Source organism: Amblyomma maculatum, chromosome 9 (genome assembly GCF_055883805.1).
Source record: "Amblyomma maculatum isolate TAMU_Amacu chromosome 9, ASM5588380v1, whole genome shotgun sequence".
Taxonomy (NCBI): Eukaryota; Metazoa; Arthropoda; class Arachnida; order Ixodida; family Ixodidae; genus Amblyomma; species Amblyomma maculatum.
In genome coordinates this window covers 83,983,718-84,006,438 of record NC_139352.1, presented here as the reverse complement: position 1 = coordinate 84,006,438, position 22,721 = coordinate 83,983,718, and the positions used below count along the sequence as shown (strand labels likewise).

Below are 22,721 nucleotides of genomic sequence, written 5' to 3'. Positions count from 1 at the left end.
TTTTTTTTTTTTTTAAATTTTATTTCAGTGTAATGTACGAGGTTGTTCATCTACTTTAACCACTTTACATGGTGACCATTTTGTCCAATGTACTTCTTGTTCTTGTGTTTCTGCGTCTTTCGCTGGTTCATTTACTGTCTGATTGTGCAGCAGACGACGCGCCTTCTGATGATCGGGAGAAACGCTCGGACTGGAGTGGATGGTTATAAAAATACAAATATTAGTAGCCATTTGCTCTATGTTGCTATAGTGTTGCGAGAAATTTGACTAAAATCCCCTCGGCTTGAACGATGGCTTGAACACTAGGCAAATATAGCCGTTCCGAAGTCTAGATATCATGGAGTTTTTCCTTCCTCCATGTAGATATCTATGGAATGAGCGGTTCGTATCCTTGTCGTTCGTATCAACTCGTGTTAGCGAACGCGGCAGTAGCTCACGCTTTTAACAAGCTTTAAACGCCGTCATCAGTAGGAATGATTTCAGATAATTTTGTCTGAAACGTCTGCGTAAATTTTAACGGGTCTATGTGGTGTGACAGCTTCTGCCAAGAAATGTGATGCGACTTCTACTACAAGCCTACGACCTGCGATTGTTTGGTCAACGTTGTTTGGTAAGTAAAAAGTCAGTGCTGAGAACAAGGTTAGTTTCACCACAAATGTGACATTCCTTATTCTAGTACACTATACTTCCAGCGCACGCAAAACACGGACAAAGGTAGAAGACACACACACGAGCGCCGGCGTTCGTGTGTGTCTGTCCTACCTTTGTCCGTGTTTTGCGCGCGCTGGAAGAATGCCTCACATTTGTGCTAGAAACCAACTAGCTCAGCTTTCTACGCTTAGTACTTTAACCAACAGCTTTGCGGGAGGCAGAATGCGCAATACTGATACATGCTATTAACGCAACAGCTGTTTAAGTTAAATTAACCTATTTTTCATCGCTTGGCTGCGCCTGACATTGAAGGCAAAAGTATTTTGTGAATACTTTTGTTAACAAGTCATTGAGCTCATTTGAGAATAATCCAGAAATCCGTGCACATTTTTTTATTTTCTTCAGTGCTTTATAACTGTGTGCTATGCAGTGTCAGGTCAACTAGTGATGATGTTCTTCTAGTGTTCTTCATCGTGTTGTCGCCTCAAACTGCATTCTGACTTTTCGAAAGCTTTTATCTAATAAAGTTTTCCTGGCTGTTCGTTTCGGAAGATTTTAGGCAGAAAACATGGAAACAGCCCGTCAATGTTCAAAATTTATTCTAGTGGGCAGTCTGTGGCACCAAAGTTGCATCAGCCACAATGGCGGCGTTTACATGGACATAACTGGAGCGTGTTGAGTTGAGTTATTGGGTCGAAAACTGGTTACTTCGTTCACGTAAACGCTGGGGAGTCGAGGGTTCGAGTAAACTCTGTTACAAGGGATGGGGACTCACTATCGACCCTGCTGCAGGGAGCATGTCAACTTTGTCGAGTTGAGTTGCAAATAGTGGGACAGGAGAACATTGGGAAAAATGCCTGGGATGTACTGGGGAGAAAAACCAGAATCTGGTGCCATCTGCTAGTTCTTCATCTCGACGCAAGGCACAGCCGTAATTGCCGCTCGTCGGGCTAGATTCATGTAAACCTGCGGGGGTCGAGTCTGCTAACTTCTCCTCAACTTGACCCCCACAGTCAGGTGCATGTAAACAGGGCTCATGTTTTAAACCAGAAGCACTGCGGAAACCTGCATGCTTTCCTAACCTATGCACTGTGGAAGCTATGTTTTAGACTTAGTCATGGTGTCTGTGGTATCACATGAAACCACTGTATTAAAAGGTTATACAGACTTGCTTGCAGTTTACTAGTAACCGTGCACTTATGCTTTGATGGCAGTTTTGATGGCATGCACTGGACAGTAGCAATATTTGGGTACTTCTGTTGCATATAGCAAAACATTAAATTGGGCGAGTTGGTAGATGTTCATAATGTAAACAGCAAAAACTACAAGGAACAAGGAAAGAAGGGACACAGGACAGGAGCGGTGCTTGTCCTGTGTCCCTTCTCTTTATTTCTTGTCCTGTTTCATACTGTGTGGGATTATTCTAAAAACCATATAATGTAATCTTTGTGACTCTGCTGCAGTGTGATCTAGCTGGCTACTGCACCACGTGGTTACTGACTGCATCACCTTTAATGCTGCTAACCAATGGCTAAGTAGGGTGACATTCAGTCCCGATCCATTTACGAGGTATAGGTATATGACTTGAGTGGCATCCCACACAAGGCAAAAGCACCCGCCGCTAAGCAGCCAGTTCTGGCCAGCAACCTCACTGGTAACACCATACCACTAGTTAGTTATGAGGCCTCACTCTAAGGCAATGCCCGCACATTGTTTCCAGGAATGGCATTTGCATTGTTGAATGAAGGAAACATTAACAAAATTATCCAAATTTCGTTAATTAAATTTTAACTCTTCATTTTATGTTGCATATTGCAATGTCAGTTTTGAAGACTAAAGATTCAGGGCTAATACAATTTGCAGCATGTCCTGAAGTGCAATAGGCCAATCGCGACTGAATTATCAGCCTTTTCGGATCTGATTCAGGAACCTAACGCTCATAGTGCGGCAGAAATCCCGCCCATGATAGTATGTAAGAGATTGACGAAATGATGACGACAACCGATAGCACCAATGCTAGTTGAGACTGCTGCAGGCAGGCACTCGAGAAGAGCGCATAGTCACTGCTTCCGCGAGCAACACGCGCTTATTTTTCATCATTGGCATTGAACTTGAAGGCATTTTTCCTGCCGTCAGTGGCTTCGAAAAAGCAGCACGGTGATAATGTGCAAAATTTCTCTTTCCGCTCTGGCTCAGCTTAGCGTTCACGAGTTCTGATGATCTATAGCGGATAGGACTCTCTAAGTTCCTTCATTTAGGCAGGAAAGTCTCCCAGGAGTATCGTTGATGCCGTGAGTGAATGTGTCAAACTTATGAATGAAGTATGGTTCTCTTTGTTCCCTGTAATAGGCGTTGAGGAAGCTGGACTGCAGAAGAATGCCAGCAATTCCAGACTGTAGAAGAATGTAGAACGCTGCCAGCAATCCAACGACGGACTGCCTGATTCGTAACTACCCAAAGTATCCGATAAAATATGCGATCATCGGTGATTCCCTCACCAAGTATATCCACAATCATTTCACGACAAATGATCCAGAGGCCCCCTGCTTCATCTCCTACTATGGTGCCAAAGTTCGCTAACGCTCCTAAGCTTCTGGAGTACGTGCCTGTGAGTGTCAATGCACTTATCCCACCCATTGGGACTGTTGACATCGCCAGAAATAGGTCGTCCTCATTGCTTGAACAATTGCATCCACTTGTAGAGGACATTTGACAGAACCAAACAGAAATAAAGATCGGCGTCAGCCCCCGCTTTTCCATGCTCCAAATCTTTGTCGCAGGGGATCGAACCAACGTTTCGTGAGATGGTTCAGTATTAAAACTCGTGAGATGGTTTCGTGAGATGGTTCAGTTGGTTGGTTGGTTGGTTGGTTTGTGGGGTTTAACGTCCCAAAGCAACTCAGGCTATGAGAGACGCCGTAGTGGAGGACTCCGGAAATTTCGACCACCTGGGGTTCTTTAACGTGCACTGACATCGCACAGCACACGGACGCCTTGCTTTTCGCCTCCACCGAAAAGCTGCCGCCGAGGCCGGGATTCGATCCCGCGTCCTTGGGAACAGTAGTCGAGCGTCGTAACCACTGCGCCACCCCGGCGGGTGAGAGATGGTTCAGTAAAATAAAACTAAATTAGTATGTTTTCACGATCCGCTGAAATCTATTCCTGTCATCACTCCAGTGTTTCTTCATTCTCCTCTGTGTAACAATTGCTCTTGCTCTCCTATTCCATACCTCTCAAGTGTCAATTATCTCGGTGTTCATTTCGATTCTAACATATCCTGGAACACTCACTTGGCTAACGTTTGTGAAAGGCTGCGCAAAATAGCCTGCCTGCTGTATTTTATTAAAGCACTATGCCCAATTTATGTAAGGAAAACAATAGCACATGCATTGGCGTACAGTGTGTTGAGATATGGAATTTGTTCTTTTTATTTCTGTTCAGTGTTTTGGCGCAATAAAGTTGATTCTTTACTAAATAAAATCCTTTACTAAATAAACGTCCTACCTTGGTAGCTATCCCCATTCCCGAAGTGCAATATCCAGCCAGAAGGCGAGATGTCCAGGTACGCGTTCAAATTCCGACTGACGTCCCCATTCAAAATGCTACGCTTCTCCGGCATGATGATGAATCAACATTTATTGGGCCCGAAATAAATCGGTGGTGCACGCAGGCACCACCTAGACGAGGTAGTTCCTTAGTTGCGGGACCCATATGCTCCCAGCAGCTTCTGGCCCCTGTCCTCAGTTCGGGTTGAATCGACAGGGCGGGGCTGGATAACAAGGTCTCCCATCGCGCAAGGGGTTGGAGATTGGCGATATTGGTGGGAAGGGAAGGAGGAGGTCTTGAGTTCTGTTCATTCTGTCGAAACTTGCGGCAGGGTACCCTTTTATTTTTTTTTTGCAAAAAGGACAGAGCATATATCGTGTTCCGCACGGTACATGCGGTTCATCAGTACGAGATGCGCAAGCGATCCCGCCTGCGCTTGACGCAGGATCATCTGTTGTTACCTGGTGAGTTTGGGGTGCGGTTCTGGCAGTCTGCGCCTTTCCTCTCGGTACATCCGGGTAATGTCCCGAAAGCTGGTAACCGGATGCAGTAGTCCGATCAGGCTCCTGCTCGACCCAGATGGACATTTCTCGGACATGGTAGTCGGCGATGTTGTTGCCTGCTACCTGGGAGTGAACCTGCGGTTCTGGCAGTCTGCGCCTTTCCTCTTGGTACATCCGGGTAATGTCCCGAAAGCTGGTAACCAGATGCGGTAGTCCTTCAGGCTCGTGCTCGGCCCAGATGGAAATTTCTCGGGCAGGGTAGTCGGCGATGGTGTTGCCTGCTACCTGGGAGTGAGCCGGAACCCACGCGAGCTCCATGGTTCTTCCCGGAGGCTTGCACTTGGATAGAATGGCTCGGGCCGCGGAGGATATTAACCCCATGCGGAAGATTCCGTAGGCTGTCTTTGAGTCGGTGACCACGGTGTCCATGCCCGGCTGTGCGAGTGCGGGGGCCACGGCCGCTTCTTCGGCAACTGCGGAGTCTATTGTCGTCACGGACGCGCTGATGGTCAGCATTTCGTTTGATGTAACCACCACCGCTGCACAGTGACTGCGTTTTCGGAGCGAGGCGTCCGCGTAGAGGACACTGGGGTTCTTTTTCAGCTTTCGGGCTACGTATTTGGCCCGCGCGGTGCGCCCCTTGTCGTCCTTGCCCGGCGCCATGTTCCGGGGAAGGGGTCTGGTCTGAATGTTCGTCTTCCAGTCTTCCGGAAGGGCCGCATTGACGGGTACTGGCTCGATCTGCCATCCTATCTTGCGTAGGACGGCTCTTCCATGTTTCGTGTGACTGAGCAAGGTTCCCTGATTAGAGATTTGGGCTTCAATGAGTTCCTCCACCGTGTTGTGGGCGCCCATGCCTAGCAGTCCTTGCTTGGACGAGTATATGGGCATGAACAGTTCTTGCTTCGTTGCCTTACGAAGCATCATGTTTAGGGTGTTTTGATTCGCCTTCGTCAGCTGGAGATACGGGGCGGAATAGGCAACCCGCTACATGATGAATACGCGTACCAGGCGCATGACATTTTCCTCTTTTAGGTGATCGATCTCTGTTAGATATCCTCCGAATCATACTAAGTATCTGTTCAGTTGTAGTATTGATCTTTGTGACGGCGGCGAGTGCCTTCCCGTCGCTCTGAAGTAGTAGGCCGAGAATCCTAATCTGCTGTGTTGGCATGTTGGCTGTTCTATAGATGATGACGATCACGTTCGGCGGCAGCTCTTTCTTGGGGTTTTCCTGGTTGGATCATAAGCAGCTCTGATTTATGGGGAGCGCAGCTCAGCCCGCACAATTTTGGGTATTCGTGCAAGGTCGTTGCCGCCCTCTGCAAGGCTTCCTCTGTCCAAGCATCAGACCCGGCTCGGGCCGGCCACACCGTAATATCGTCGGTGTAGAACGCGTAGTCCACGCCTTCGATTTGCTTGAGTAGATCGGCCGGGGGCAGGAGGGCCATATTGAAGAGCAGGGGCGACAAGACCGGTCCTTGAAGATTGCCCCTATCACCGAGCTCGACGGGGTCCGACTTCTCCCCTACCCTGATTGTCGCCGTTCAGTCTGATAGTTTTTTGTGTAGCCGAATGCCTTCCGGCCACACCTGGTATTCAGATTCTGCAACACGCTCGCGTGGGACACGTAGTCAAACACTTCTTTCAGGTCGAGGGCGAGTATCTCGCTCGGCGCGTGTCTTGTTGCCGGCTTGACTACCAGTTCGTGAAATTGGATCATCACATCTTGGGTGTTGAGATGTTGCCTGAAGCCGTACATCGTCTCCGGCATCTGATCCGTTTCTTCGAGGTGCTTCTGCAGCCGGAGAAGGACCATGCGCTCCATCACCTTCCCTACGCAGGATGTGAGGGAGATGGGCCGCATGTGAGGGTCTATCGTGAGGGCCTTGCCGGGCTTTGGAATGAAGCATACCTCGGCGTCCTTCCATTTCTTCGGCAACCGCGATCTCTCCCAGGCTTCTTTGATGTGCTCTAGGAGGCCGCGGTCCGCTGTACCACTCATGTTACAGAGTATTTTGTGTTATAACATCCCTGTCGGGTGCACTTCTCTTGTTACTTTCATCTATCGCTGTCCACAGCTCCGTCATGGTAAACGACAGGTCCAACTCTTCGTTGTCAGGTCCTTCGTACCTCTCGGGCATCGGGTATTGGCCCTTCTCTGTCTTTAGGTACTTCGCCTTCAGGTCTTCAAGGAGCCTGCGGCCGTCTCCCTTCTAAGTGTTCAATACCTTGGTGAGGTTGCGATTGGTCGCAGTTTTGCTACTCGGCGGGTCGAGCAGATGCCTCAATAGACACCACGTCTTTCGCGTCGAGACCTTGCCCTGCAGGCCGTTGCAGGTCGTCAGCCAATTTTTCCTACATAGCTTAGCCGCGTGCTCGGCGATCTGTTTATACAAGACTGCTATGCGCTTGGCCAGCTATCTGTTGTGTCTGAAATTTCCACCGCCGCGTTAACAAGTGCTGCGCCGCCCACATATTGGTCAGTCTGGCGTCCACGTACGGTGTCGTTGCTATTTCTTAAATAAAAATTTGGAGTTCCTTCTTCTGGTCCCTCGCCTATTCGGTGTAGGCCTGTTGTGTTTTAGCTTGTCCCGATTCTTCCTCGGACGCCTCTTCTTGTTCCTGGGGGAACTTTCCCATCTCCTCCCAATACGTGATCCGCGTCGTCCTCAGGACAGCCCGATATCGAGAGCCTCGGATCGTGATGCCAATCACGCTATTGTCATACCCCAAGTCCACTTCTTCGCTTCTCCAGGAAACGTCAAGCGTGCCCGATAACCACGACAGATCTGGCGTAGTGTCCCTCGCGGCACTGTTGCCTCTTCTGGTGGTTATGTCCGGCTCGATCAGGAGGGCCATCTCGTGATCCTCTATTTCTTTGGCCAATGCTCTCCTCCCTTGGACTGGAACTTAAAGCGCCACGTTATGTGAGGGACGTTAAAGTCGCCGAGGATCAGGAGCGGCCTGGTCCCCGCCAACCCTTTCGCCTGGATCACGATGCGGCCAAATTCGTACTGCTGTTGTGACGGCCGGCAGTACGCGCTCATTACAAATAAATTGCCCGAGCAAATTTCTCTCGCATGAATTTCGACCAGCGTGGGCTCACACCCGCCCTGCGCCGTGACATGTTGAGTTGCCGCCGCGTTGCTGCGGTCGAGCACTGACGTTCCGTTCTCCGTGGGGTCAGTATAAGTGACGTACCCCGGGAGTCCTGGTTTCCCGTGTGTTTCCTGTAGAGAAACTACATCTGACTTGTTTTCTTGCCATTTAATGTGTAACATTAGTTCCGCTTCTTTGTTGCGAATCACACGGCAGTTTGCATTGGTAAATTACGGTGGTGTCCCCCGGGCTTCTAGCGCTTCTTACTTGGCTTCTGAATCGTCCTTTCCGGATGTCTCGATTTGATTTCGCCTTTTCGCGATCGGGTTTTTTATTTCTTTAGGCCCGCTCCTGTTTCAGGGACGCGAAGCGGTTTCTCACCGATGTTGAGGCTACTTTAGCGCTAGGCTTTTGTGCTACACTGATGGCATGTGAGGCTGACTCTCGATAGCTTCGAGTCGGTCGCCTATTTTGCCTAGCCTTTCGTTAATTTGGGAAATTGCGGCCAAAATGGCCGTCAGCTTTCCTTCTCGTGAGATCTGCGTTGTTGCTGTGGTCGCGGTCTCTGCGGTCGCCGCTTCCTCTCCGTTCGCGGTGCTCTCTTCTGCGTCCATCGCCTCTTGATTATCTGCTGCACATTGCACGGCCTCAGCTTTTCCCGCCACCCGCATAGGCGGGACGAGGGGGATACCTGCAGCACCCTGCTCAAGCCTGCGGCGTTGTTTGCCGCCGTGTTGTTGTCTTGGTGTCCTGAATTTGCCGACCTGCCGTTACTCTAGTGCGATTTGATCTTATTCATAAGCGCCTGTATTTGGGCATACTGCTCCTGGATCTGAGCGTTTTGTAGCTGTATGATCCTCTGAAGCTCTATAACTTCACTACTCTCCTTTGGCAGATTCGCTTGTGAGTTAAGGGGCTGGGAAGGGATGAGGGGTGGGAATTCGGTGTCACTGGCTCGAGCGACGAGAGACCCGTTTGTCCGGCTCACCTTTTTCTCGGCGATTCCTCGGCGTCTGGTTCCACTCTGGAGACTGTTGTTATTGACAGCCACTGTTGTTGCTGCGGCCTGGCGTGTGTGACCGGCCCGTTGTTTGGAGGCGCTACGGCGGGGTCCACCTGCAGGACCTCTCTTGTCTCGATTCCTTCTTCCAGTGTCTTCTTGCTCCGCTCAGCGCCGTTCCCAGCGCCGCCCGCGGACGAGGTAGGGCGTCTTGAAGCGGACTTTGCAGGCCTTAATTGTCCGCGGTCATGTGTTTGCCTCCGCACGGGCCATACTTCGGGACATATCCGTCATCTTGGGCGGGATTTCGCACCCTCGGCAGATCGTATCCGGGCACACGTCCATTCTGTGGCCCACTCTTCCGCACGCATAGCATATGCGGATTTGTTTTCTGCGTAACGTGCAATTCGTGAGCAGGGTACTGTATGTATCTCACGTAATTGGGTACTTTTTACCCCTTCGAAAGAAATTACGAATGATCAGGTCTTACCGATTCGATCTGCCTGTAGGGCCGTTGTGTTATGCTTGTGCACAACAGTGTCCTGAATGTCCTGGGCCATACCCTCGAGTGCGAAGCCCCTTAGGACGCCCTTCACCGTGTCGTGGAGGGCCGCTTCGTAGGTACTTCGTGCGCCTTGGCGCGTATGTAGATCCTTCCTAGTGCAGTGCATTGGTCGGCGTGCTCTGTCTTGGGGGTGCTCATTATAACGATATTCTGCTGGAGGTTGCGGCACATGACTTCACTTGCTTCATTGGCGAGGATCTGTGCCGCAGCCGCAATTGCACGACTTAGTGCAACTCGGGTCACGTCGCTCACGTGGAGCCCGCCTCGTGGTCGTAACACGATATTTGTGTCGCCGCGCGTCAAGTCTGGCATGCGCGCGCACTTCAACAATTTGCCCTTGTTTATACGTTTCGCCCTTGAGTGACGTGCATCGCTGCCAGTGACGCCTCCGCCGAGGTGGTTGCTCCGGCTGTTGACATCAGCCGTGGCCTTGGCGCCATCTTAGCTCGTTTGAAGTACAGAATTTAGTCCTCGCTTACCCATGTCTTCGCGCCTGACTCTCTCACTGGCCGTTTCCCAGCCTTGCGATCTTCTGCACTGGTCCGGCGAAATTTCGATGCCGTCCACCTCTAATCGCATAGCGGTAATCATCTTATGTCAATGCTCACTTGCGCAATCACCGATGATTCGATGTTCCGCTGGCGGCTTCACCGAGGCTGGGGCTGGGCTTACCGCTCCCCCGGCTAAGGCCGGAGTCGACGTTACCAGCGGCGGGCGCTCCTCTTAGCACACAAAAGTCCTCTAAATTCGGAAAAAGCAGCCCTTACCTCGGAATTTGGGTTCCCAGTTGTCCGCACATCATGCATCCGGTCGATGCAATTCATTGAGGTGCGACTCAAAAAATCCGGCAATTCAAAGAAAAAAACATGGAACCCAGGAAAAACCCGTCCGCTCGTTCCGCAGGCGTGACAACCTCCCTTCTCCTGCGTGTTTGAAAGGTAACCCATTGTTTGGTGCACCATCGCTCCTGTCGCGTGGTGTTCCTTGACGTGCGCGTTCAAGTGTGGGATTGCAGATGGCAGGAACGCTAGACAAGAACACATCTCGCGGAATCTCGCGGAATATGGCAGAGCTCGCGAACAGATCTCGCGGACAACTCTCGCGCACGGGATTTCGTTCCATGAACCTAGAAAGGCTTTCGCCTTAGAAAACAAAGATTACAGGCCACAATCACGTCACCGAGCAGTAGGTTTGTCTACTTCCGGTTGGAGCACCTGCTCCGCCGCTCAGCTTGTTTTGTCTGTTCGGCTGGAGCGGCCCCCTCCGACATGGACCTACGAACTCAATCAGCGGACGCAGAAAGCACGGAGAATGGCTCTGACCGATAGAAAGACGCGGCAGTGGTAATTACATAATTGGCTATGAGCTGATGTATCCAGACGTAGGCGCGGTGTCTGCTTACATTGGCTAAATAACTGTTGCCCAGCCACCTGTATGTCAGGCGGACCGGATCACACCGGCCTTCGTGGGGGCTGGCTGTACGCGCGTCTTGCGATGTATAAGAAATCGTCGAATTAAATTCACTGAAGCCAAAACTATACTTGAGGGCCATTTTCATTCGCTAAAATTTCTTAATTTTCTCTCCACAATCACCAGATTCGCATTCAAGAAAGCAACGCTCAAAACGGTGCGTGAAAGTCGTGCCTCATCAGTACGATGCCCGCGAGAATTGTCGTGTTCACTTTCATCGCCAAAGCAAGTTAAGACCAATGAAAAGCCTCTTCCGCTATTTAATTTTTACAACCCCAGGAATTTGTGTGAAAGGGGTTAACGCAGGGCACACAACTTTCGCAGCTACCGGAAGTGTGTGCTTGGCGTCGCGGCCGCCGTGGCAGCAGCGAATGGCCTGATACCAGTTACGTAAGTGCTATCAAGAATATTCCCAAAGTTCACAACCAGACACCACCCTATCTGCCAGATAATTTAAAGAAAAAGCGCTGTTTATTAAGATTAATAATAAATCGTTGGCTTCGTTACAAGTAGTTGTACTTTGGGTGATTTCTACCCCGGTCAGACGAGCAAGTTTAGTGTCACTTTCAACGAGTGCACTCGCCTTTAGTGTCATTCGCATCGTGCCACACGATGAACTTTAATGACACTCGCTGCCGAACACACTCAGCGCAAAGTGAGTTTGGGGAACTCACTACACTTTGTCCGGCAGGCGAGTGTGTAGTCTCGACAGCAGGACACTTCATATTACTCATACATTTTTTGAGAATTACAATGTTTTGAAATGTTTATCGTAATTTTATGAGCGTTTCTATTATTAGGCAAGGGATTTAAGCTGTCACCAACTAAAAACAATGCGTACACTTGAACAGCTACCCTCGCTCTAAGTGCTTGCGCTAAGAGAAAGGCGTTGTCTGCTGCTGCACCTCGATGGTATGCGGTATCTCAAGCTGCATCAACGAAGTTGGAGTTATTTGTAACCCAATCTCTAGAACGTCGTCACTTGACACGGCAGCATTTCGCTCAAGTGCCGGCCGAAGACAGCACCGCTTTTGCTCCCGCAAGCCGCCAGCTCCAAGCTAGCACCTTTACGGCGCATCCGGCCCCGCTGTCACCGGCGTAAGAAAAGTGTGCGAGAATTAGTTTTTCCCGTAAATAATAATCCCTGGAGTAAAGCAATGTCAGAAATTAATCCTTGTTGGGGATCGTTGACCCGTACCGAGTCGCTAGCAGGAGTAATAGCTGCGATACAAGCAAACTTCTGTTCACTACTTCAGAGCCATCGTCGCCGGCGGCGCGGCGCAGCTCACCCTTGTAGTACACGTATACGCTAGCTACGCTCCTAAGGAGTCGTCGATTTGAATTGCACGTTTCTATCATTATTCTCATTTCTCTCAAGGCAGTGCCACAAGTGAGCCATATATCCGATTAAGCTGGCCATACGAAAACGCCGCCCACTGATACTTCGATGCGAAACAAACTATAGGCCTAGCGACGACCACGGAGGAGCGCACGGCCAAGCGCTACCTGCCCCGCGCGCTCTGCCGTTCACGGGCGCTCACGGGCGGCATACAGCGGAAAGCTAGTAGCATCCGGTGCTGTGAACGCTGCGAACTTCTCGCCTACTTTCGTGATGCTGCGGAAACTGGACATTTTTCGACACTGTGTTACAACTACACGCCAAGCAAACGCTGTGAAGACGAGACGATGCTGCCGTGCGTGGGAACTGCGCAGCTGGACATTTTAGGCTGTATATAGAAGCGCCGTCGGAGATGATTTCGTGTGAAAAATGCACGCTACTCTGAATCATACAACTCGTGCACTTTTCGCGCTCGAACACCGGTGACTCTGTTCCATACCTAGGCGCTATCGGTTAACGATGCAAATCAAAGTCGCAAAGCTACGTTCACGATAACCGCAGTTAGTAGCGCAACTATATATAATAAACGAGGGCGGTTTTGCGTGTAAACAGCAGTAACCATGCATGTTAGCGAAAAGTGCGTGTGACATCGCGATGCTTTTTTTTTTTTTTCTTTTTTTTTTTTGTGAAAACCATGTACTGAAATGCACAAATAAACTGAATATTAGCTTAAGGTAATTGTGCTTGCAATAAAATTGAATTTTAAGGTATTTTTGTGAAAACTAATTTCCACATAGGGCTGCAGCATCCGCATCGGCACTGCCGTCATTTCAAAATGACACTTGATTTTGCCGTGTGACAGCGAGCACCGAAAGTGTCACTCTTCCTATGTAAGTGCACTTCGTGAAAGTGTCACTAAACTTGCCCGTCTGACTGGGGTATTACACCATCCTTTTCTGTGGCACTTTAAGTGCGTTAAGGCGAAGACCTTTCTTGCCCCATACGTGGTGTGTACAGAAAATGTGACCAGGAAACATCCTTTGCATTACCACTTAAAGAAAAAATTTGGTCTCCACCGGTTTTAATTAAACCAAAACCGAAGTGAAACAAGTCGTGCTAGCGCACCCAATTAGCATTTGGTCTGAGTACAATAATTTGTCGGGTAGTTTTGTCTTAGCGTATAACGACTCCATTTTTGTTGACATAGATTGTGACGTTCACCAAACGTTCCATGGCGCCCTTCAATCTTCTGTAATAGAATGCATGACACGAGGTATATCTCTTCTGAGATTTCTCTGTACACCTGTGGGCCTTAGTTGCTGCTATCACCAAGGTTGTGTGACCCTTCAAAGCGCTGTCCGACAGAGAATCGGTAACGGCTACATTGTCGTCAGCAATGCTGCCGCCAAAGGGCCCGCTTCCCTCTCGTTTTGCTGCCGCAGATGACTTCTGTCCGAAGCCGCATATGCGCGCCACCCGTTTTGAAGTATGTCTGCGATGGGTGACGCTTGTGTGTTGCAAGATGATTCTCTTATCTTCAGGCAGCGGAACGAGCGGTTGGGTGTGCCTGCGTGACCATTAAGCGCTTTCTTCTAAAAGCAAACGGTGAACGGAAAATCTTGAAGTGATTTTTTCCACTGCTGGCGTTTGACTAGTACACGTGTGCGGAAGTAAGAACAGATGTTAAAACAGGGGCGGGAAACAAAAACAGATGTTAGACAAAGCTTACTCTGCCGCTAGGCTACGCAGGAAAAGGAATGAGACGGGTCTTTATCCCCGTGTCGCTCTAATGGCACTGCACATTGAGGGGAAGTGGTGAAGGGTGGCAGTTCCTGGCCCTACGGGGCTGGCACGGTAGGTCAACGCCGCTTGCGGCGAGGGCTGGCCAGCTACCGAATTTTATCTGTTGTAGGCCGTCATTGCACCGGCCACTACTTCGGTGGTGGACGACGGCTGTTGTTGCGGCGCGCGTCTTTCTCTCCTTCTTCTTTTTCCTTTCTTCTTTATTTTCTCTCCTGTCCGCACGCGGCAACGAAGGTGGCTCAACTACAGAGCCAGTAGCAGGCTCGTGAATTTTCTTTTCCTTCTTCCTACAGCCACAGCAACAGTTGCACCTTCTCCCTGCCTCTCTCCCTCATCCCACTGCACACCTACAAGGAACAATGTCTACTAAAACTTTTTCTAAACACACAAGGAATAACCCACATGCCAAGCACAATTACGAAGTCATGTAATTTCTCTTTCCTGTGTAGCGATCACTGCAGACTACCTCACGGGTAATCGCTTTTTGCATTTCCGGTTGGGAGTTCTGACCTCTTCTTTCCCAAATATCTAATTGGCAAAGGGGGTTGCAGATAAATTTATTATCCTTTCCTCAACCATTGATACCCTTTCCACAATCATTGATCAGTGGAAGGAAACTTTATCTTCCTTTGATCGGGGAAGAGGGCAGGGAGAGGAGGTTTAAAACAAAGCGCACTGGGTTGGACTATGGATGAATAAGTCTGGTGAATGGTTTAGTCATGTTGTAAATAGTTTTCTCGTTGCTCGGTACTTGGTGTATTAAGCCGTAAATAAATAGCTAAGCTCACCAGTCCTCGTGTATGTGAATGTTTGCCAGTTAAGCCATATAGACATCACAAATCCCGATTCTCTCCTCAACGAGATGCTCACTTTCTAGTCACCTGAAGCGGAAACACAACTTTCTCTCCTCGTAATTTAACCTAGGAACCCTACAGATAAAGGCAGACTTGTAATGGTCCGCAGTGTCCCTTTGTTTTGAACACTTTACCAATGGCAGTTGATTTCCGGGCCTGAGCCATCAGTATCGGACAGTATGCTACATTTTTCTTTACTCAAAGTATTTTCAACTTCTTGCTTTTCCCTGTCATTTGACTTTATTGACGAACTTTCCCCCGTAAAATTGGCGTCCACCGTATGTTGCTGCAATGCAAAACCACCGATCTTCACGTCTGTACGATTATACTGCGAAACGAGGCCACTTCTAATATAACGTGCATGAGATACATGTCCCATCGAAATTCACATCTATCTAAACTCCAATCGGCGCACATATATTTTGAAATTGTTTCCAACGCGCAGCCACGTCGGCGCAACTTTCTCATGTGGACGTATTGCTCAAATAAATGGACGCGGACACCCAGAGTTGAAAACCACGTACGTGTCGCTTTAATTGCACCGCAAGAAAAGTAAAATGAAATATCAGGCAGTCTCAGCATATTGCACTCATCGGCACATACATCCGGTCAGGCTTTGCAAAAAAGAAGAAAGGAACATACATTTGTGCCGTCCAAAACTGCGGTTAAAAAAAACAAAGTTGAACAAAGAAAAATGAGAGCAGACAATATTTAAACAACCACAAAAATCCGGAACAAGAATTCCGTCAGACAACCGCTGAGTACAGCCATGCATACAACGCTCAAAAAGACTTCTTTCGTCTTTTGTACAAAAACAGCCTCGGCTCGCGTATATACAGTGCTTCGGGGCCGAGTCTTCCATCAGCGAAACACGGAAGTAGCAGACCAAAAAATAAAAATAATGATACATAAAAAGGTTTGGCGTCTGCTGCTCTTTACTTTTGTATGAGAATGTGGTCTTATAGACCACAAAAAAGTCTAGAAGTAGAGCTTAGCTGGCTCAACATAAGTTAGCCGCATGCATGTCTCATTGCGCAACAACTACTGAAAAACGATACATGCAGTGTGAAAAATCTTTCTTTGCACATATACAATGTCGGCGGTGACGAAAAGTGGTCTTTTTTTTTCTCTCTCTTGGATCACGCTTTTGATCATATAGACATTCGCATCTCGCTACACGAGTATCGGGCCTCGGCCAAGTGAAGAGAATGCGGCGCCTTCCCTTCCATACTGCTCGCTGTTAATTATCAGACCACGACGCATCTCTAACCCGGAACGCATCACCACATGCGAATGATTATATGCAAGTGGTCTCATGGACACAGCAAAGTATCGCTTCATATCAGTATAAGTCTATACCGCCAATCATACCAGTACTCTTGCTTCAATTATACGAGGAAATGCTGACAAAACGACAGCACACGACGAGTAACAACTCACTTTGCTGTTTCGCCGATGATTTCAACCACTTTGAGGTTGTTGTGGGCGAAAAGCATCTTTACCACAGCCCGCTGCGTCACTCAACTGGTCAATGTACATAGCAATTAAGCGAAGTTGTGGTTAGCTTTGGCAAAAGGCAGAACCATCGCGACACCATGAGGCGGGCGCTTGAGTAATTACAATTCTGCCACAGGAACCCACGATGGCTGATCCATGGACAATGGACCGATTTCGGGGCACTCGGTACGTAGATGAAATCCGTTTAAAGAGAAGCACGGGTGGAGGACTACGTCAGTAACGGTGGTCGCAGAGTTCCCGCAATACGTCTTTTTCAGGTTCTCTGGGCGAACTGTTTCCGTAGTGCAAGAAACGCTACGAGCGGCGCCAACAACCAACACAAAAGGTAAAACTAGCCAGAATGAAACGCCTTTTAATCGTCCCCCCCCCCCCCCCCCAACTTATAATGGTAATCCTGCTGTTGACAGAAGCTTGCGGCGAGTTTAGGGCTGGCCTGACGACGAGTATGTGACTACAGCCGCGAGTAAACGTACGGGGAACACATGTGAGCAACCGTCGATACGGGCTGTCACGCACAACTGACTGTTCCAGACACTGGAGGCACTCCGCATCAAATGTCTGCCAACTTTAGGATTTCGCTTTAGTTATTGAGAAGACAGAGTTTCAAAAGGGCTGCTTAGCATTTTAATAATTACAGTGCCCACCGAACGAGCACATAGGCCTGCCTTCTCGCCTTCAAGCGCAGACGACATAAAGGTCTGATGGGACATCAGTAAAGCCTAGAAAAGCCCAGTCTCGCAACGGCCCGCAGTGACAAGCGATCACTTGTTCCCTTTCACACTGGCTGCAACTGTACGCACACATTTTAAACTGCAACCTGCCTATTGTGATCTGCACACATAGTGTGGCCAGATGCTAGCATATGAGGGACGAAAGGGACGAACAGAAGATAAAGAAGTTGATTGAAACAACCCACAACACTGCCGAGGTAAACTTTCTTCCGTTCGCTGTATCACACAAAAAACTTGAAGGAAAACGGTAAAGTTGGTTTATAATTTCCCCAAAAGCTCAAACAGCGCCAGAGTATACAAGGTGCAGATACTTGACAAGAGCCAAGCTTTAAGTCTGGGTGGCCGCGTCGCACAAGGCCTAAAGCGGAAATTATTTTTTTCATTAATTACGCAAAATTTGCGCCTGTAGTAGTATCTTGCATGACGCACAGATTTGCTGATGGCCACATGACGATTACCCAAAGAGCCTCTTCAGTAATAACGGAGATATGCATAGTTCCACACACAAAAACGGCAGCTATTGACGCGCTCACGCTACTTTTACAAAATATCAATAATATATAGATAATGTTCGTAGATGCCGTTCTTGCAGCTGAGGAAAAGTCGCAAATAATCCAACGGTTTCTTTTCAACGTGCTCTATATGTGAACAAAGTTCAGACACGTTTGCTATTCAGAAGCCATCAGAAAAATTGTCAACAATCTTTTGAATTAAGATTTTTTACAAATGTATGCAACTACAAAATTTCTCGATGCTTCAAAGAAGAAAAAAGTCAAATGAGATAAACGTTTAGTTTGGAAGTTCATAAACTGCCATGCGGTGCACATCCCTTGAGGCTCACGATAACACACATTTTGTTGTTGCTCCCCGGATGTGTCAATTGTCAACATTCACATCACTCTTTGAGAGCTGTGAGGCCAATTTTACGGACATGCACGAGCCTGGTCACAAGCTTTTAGACCCAGCGACGCGGTTCAACAATCCGGTTGTAGTGTTCAAACAAGTCGACTCACTCATAGGGCCCGCTAACCGGCTCCAATAAGAATACAAAAGAAATGACTGCGCTTGGTGCCCCCTGATGTGTACTCTGTCAGCGCACTGATCCAGAAAATCAAAATGAAGAATTCAAGACGTTGTGCAAATCCACGTCACATGGTAACAAGCTAGTTCCCTATTTCGTTATGATCAGACGAGACGAATTTTGTCACTCAGTTAAGTAGCTCCTCGCGACCTAAGTTTCCCGCTAACCGTCTGGAAAACCGCTACGAGTTCTCCTACAAATAGTGCGAAAGAGCAAAAAGAATGCATGCGTTCAAATAGAATTCATAGGCAACTTGTTATAAGTGACTAGATAACTTCCTTGTCGGTCTTCCCTGCCTCCCCTGGCATTTGCACTCGATTAGAGGCAGCGAACTATCGAACAGGTCCCGCGTCGAGAGTATAACCAGTTTAGTTCACAATGCTGACACAGCTCAATGTTCTGCGCCCAAGCTTTGCCATTTCACAAAAAACTGCGTTAAAATAACATACGCACACACAGGGAATAAAAAAGAAGCTATCACGACTTGCACATTCGTTTTGAGCAAGAACTGTTTCAGCCCATTCTGATGTTGATGCACACGTTGAAGAGGCAAGTCGCAACAACGCATAGGCAGATGCGTTTCAAGGACCCTAAATTCCTGTAGAACATGTACAAATGCACGCATTCAATCATCCAACAATATGCAATCACGCGCACGAATATTGAAGAGGAAAAAAAAAAGTAGTAGTATAAATACGTCTTGAAAGGATGAAAGTTCTTTGCCACGTCTGAGGTCAGTTTTTAAAAGTCCGACACTGATGGCGTAGGCAGAAGGACTATTTGGGGATGGGCGGTGGCGAAAAATACGGCTGTCACTTCTTCTCTAACCGCAAGGATTAAGGTACTGAAATGTTTTCTTTTTTACACTTTAGTCCACAAGATGGTAGAAGCGAAGGTCGCTTTCAGTTATGCTGCACCTGATGCAACAGACTTGCACAGAGACCACCCAAAAGGTGTTTCCGCAAGTTCATTCGTTCATTACAGATTAGAACCACGGGAGTGTCACCATAAGATCAAGTTTCCTAGCACCATAAGAGACAAGGAAGTTAAAAATGACATGTCCTGCTAATCCTCCTTAGCACTATATAGAAGTCCAGCACACATTTTAAGAGTACTTTCAGATGTGACCAACGCTAACTTTATGGTCTCAACAAAACATATAACAGCATGTGCGCTGTAACCTCCTCATTACAGAGATCAGACTACACTACAATAAATCAATTTTTAGCATTCGGCACTGGAAACATATGTAAAACTTTTATCAATTAAGCACTGTCTAGATTTATCTTCATCAATCAGGCTGACTTCTATTCAGTTATGAACAATTATTGAAAAGATTCATCAGCACTGAATGAATAAAATAAGGCTACTTCGTGACTTGAAACCTGATGATTGCAACTGAGTTGTTCCGAAAGTAAGCATGTGATGACATTGCAGAGAAGCTTCTTACGACTACAGTCCTTTAACTTAGAAGTGAAAATTCCATTTGTGCAACACAGAGAGCCTCACAGTGCTGCATTGGCACTACATAGGAATATCGTACTGTTGTGATGCGACACTAGGTGCCTAGGCCATTGTATTGCACTGCTTTGACTGCTTCTATTAAACGATGTACTTCGCACACATCCTTGGCATTCTAAAGAATCAGCTGTCTTTAAAGATGTCATTACTGTGGTGATTTGGAAAACACAATTTCATGCCTCCTTTTCACCAACTTTCAAGCCAAGCTGGTCATTCGTTTACACAGATCAGTGTAAAAGCTGTGACATTAATATTTTCTCACGCACTGTGCCATTCATCACGAGTTCACAGCCATGAGTGAGGAGTCCGTCCTGTCAAAACCTTACTTACTTTTTATTTCCGGCAAGGGCAGTAGACAGCATTATGAGGTTTAGTCTAAAAGATGTGGTCGTTGCTGATTGAAACTGGGCAAAAGTGGTTGAAATGGGCTCTAAACATTCAAATTCATGAATATCTGCTCACTTCTTCATCGCCTGTGAAACAGGTGCAGCCGAGGCATAAAAGAAGGTGAAAGGAGGGGTAGTCAAATGTACATCAGCCCAACAGAACTGATACTGGCCAACAGTTCCCATTGCTTCACATGTGACAATGCGGCAGGCAAAGAGAAGGAGGGAGCATGGTTGCTCCTATGATGGCATAGAAAGAGTCACAATTGGGAGCATCCCTGCTGAAGCATGTCATGGGCACACACAGCCAAACACAAGGAAACGGAGATGTATCAGCAAGCTGTATGTAGCATTTCCCGGCACCCCGAGTCTTTGTCTTTAAAAGGTTGGAGACTGCCACAGGGTGCTGAGGACTGGAGCGCACAGGATAAAGACCGCTCTGTTCACTGAAATTCTTGCAGAACCAGACTCGATGGAAAACGTGGATAAAAGCGCTGTGCTCACAGCTTCCACGATGATACGGTTTCGATTCTCCAAGGAAACACACCACACACGCCAAGTAGAGATAAGCTGCTCTTGTTAGCTGAACATCTGCTGATATGCCTTGTCAGATCTCTTCACTAATGCACGCAAAGATCATTTATTCCTTTTTGATCTCTACAGTTTACTTATATTCATTCTTGAGCGATTTGGCAAATAAGTTTATCAACACAGTGTTAAACAATTTACATTTTAATTATAATTTGTTTTTCCAAGGAGCTGCATGGACAGAAATTCAAGTTTTTGTGGTCTCGCTTGCTTCACTAACCAAGTGCCACACCTTGTTAGAAAACATCCATCTTGCAGTCCAGCCAGAACTGATGGACAAGGTGATACTTCAGATCAAACTGTAGAATTCATATGGCAGCACTTGAGAATGCTTCAAAGAGTGTGTTTGGGTGCTGTGGGTCGGAAGAAGGTCTCAAGGTTGCAAGCACGGCAGCGGGAGGAAAAAGAAGCGCAGTCACCAACAAGATGATTAGCCTCACTTTCCGAAATTTCCTGCCAGTTTCCAACGACATAACAACAAAACAGATGAAGGGGCTTGTGCGTCTCAGCGTGTGTGATGCAATGTACTGTGGCCGCGGAAGCAAATCGCCGTAGAAAGAGGCACGTGACGCAAGAATCGCTGTTGTGAGACCGATGCCATCACATATGGTCGGATGTCCGTGTGGCGAGGGGAAATACAAACAAGCCATGATCTCAAGACAGACCAGCAGGGGCTGTCCTGTGGAACACGCACAGACAGTTGCAGTGACACAGTCATGGTCTGCGTAGCGCACTTGACTGAGTGGCGTTGCCAGAGCTGGTTCTCCGCTTGCGCTCGGTTCGCATCTGCTCTGCGCAGCTGGCATTGGCATGGAAGCATGTCGTCGGGTACACGGGTCAGAAAGCGGTTACGGCGGCGGCATCGGCGACGTGAATTCCCAGTCACCCCCAAAGGCAGGACGAGGATTTCGCGAGAAGTACGGCGGCGAGCAGAAGAGCAAGTGAAGCGGTCTGCGATGCGCTGGCGCGGCCACATTGCCTTTTCAGTTCGGCCTCCTGTAAGGAAGAGAGAAGTGGAAAATGGTGGGCGTTGTTACCACAGTTATTCCCAAACTGGGAGGAAGAAGCACGATTTGATGACAAATGAATGTTACACACTAACAGTGAGTACATGTACAGGGTCCTTCCCTCTTAGGGAGAACACGCGAGCAGGTGGTTGGTGTTTTCACAGTCCCACTGCGTCCAAAGCGGTCGCACATCGAAGCAGAGTGGTGAAGGCACAGAAGGGCCGGGAGGTGGTGCTTCACACTGCCTGCCACTTCGTTTCGATGCGCAGCTGGTTCGGAAGCAAATGCGCTTTTAGGAGAGCGGCTTTACACTCACTCCTGTGTTCATTTCGAAAAAGGAAGACCCTCTACAATGCTACAACACATTGGATGTCATCTCGGTTAGGATTCAATTAAACTCATTTACTTCACCAAATACATGATTGAAGCTTTTGGAGGCACAGTAACTGAGCCCTGCTTGAAAACAACTCAACTATAGGATTCGCTTGCTTGAGTTTCTACAAAAAAAAAAAAACAGTCACAATAACCCGCATAGAGATTTTTTCATACGCCCCGCCGCGGTGGTGCAGTGGTAGGCCGCCCGGCTACTGTGCCGGAGTTCCTGGGTTCGATCCCGAACGCGGCGGCTGCGTTTCAATGGAGGCGAAACGAAGAGGCGTCCGTGTGCTGTGCGATGTCGGCGCACGTTAAAGATCCCCAGGTGGTCGAAATTACTCCGTAGCCCTCCATTATGGCTCCTCTTTCTCTCTATCCACTTTCACTCGCACCTTCCTCCCTTCCTTTACGGCGCGGTTCAGGTGTCCACAGAAACAAGTGTGACAGATACTGCGCCTTTCCCTTCCTGTGAACCAATTATTATTATTAATTTTATTATTAAAGTGCGACGACACGATGCCTTCCATTTCCAGTGAATCATTTTACATTTACTTTTACAATCATAAACAAACTTATTTCAACCTATATAAACTTCCTCCTCGACAAATAAAAGTTTATGGTCCTCCTTGCAAATCTGAAAAAGCGCACAACCATCTCCTCTATATCAGCAAGCCACTACAC

At 48.0% G+C, this 22,721-nt stretch overlaps 1 protein-coding gene, 1 long non-coding RNA gene and 1 pseudogene across 3 annotated transcripts in view; 1 reads left to right on the top strand and 2 right to left on the bottom strand.

Moving 5' to 3' along the window:
* Positions 1–201: 201 nt before the first annotated feature.
* LOC146179641 (uncharacterized) lies at positions 202–3,503 on the top strand. The gene is made up of 2 exons (XR_014700744.1): positions 202–610; positions 3,001–3,503. It is a non-coding gene; the product is annotated as an uncharacterized LOC146179641 (long non-coding RNA).
* Positions 3,504–8,970: 5,467 nt separating this feature from the next.
* On the bottom strand, positions 8,971–9,958 carry LOC146179640 (uncharacterized; annotated as a pseudogene).
* A 6,758-nt stretch (positions 9,959–16,716) lies between these two features.
* Positions 16,717–22,721, bottom strand: part of LOC146179639 (voltage-dependent calcium channel subunit alpha-2/delta-3-like) — a 204,430-nt gene continuing 198,425 nt past the window's right edge. For both annotated transcript variants that reach the window (XM_084579291.1, XM_084579292.1), the window contains one exon: positions 16,717–21,654. In XM_084579291.1, the coding sequence (XP_084435417.1) occupies positions 21,541–21,654 (114 nt within the window). In that variant the 3' untranslated portion in view covers positions 16,717–21,540. The remainder of the gene's footprint in view (positions 21,655–22,721) is intronic.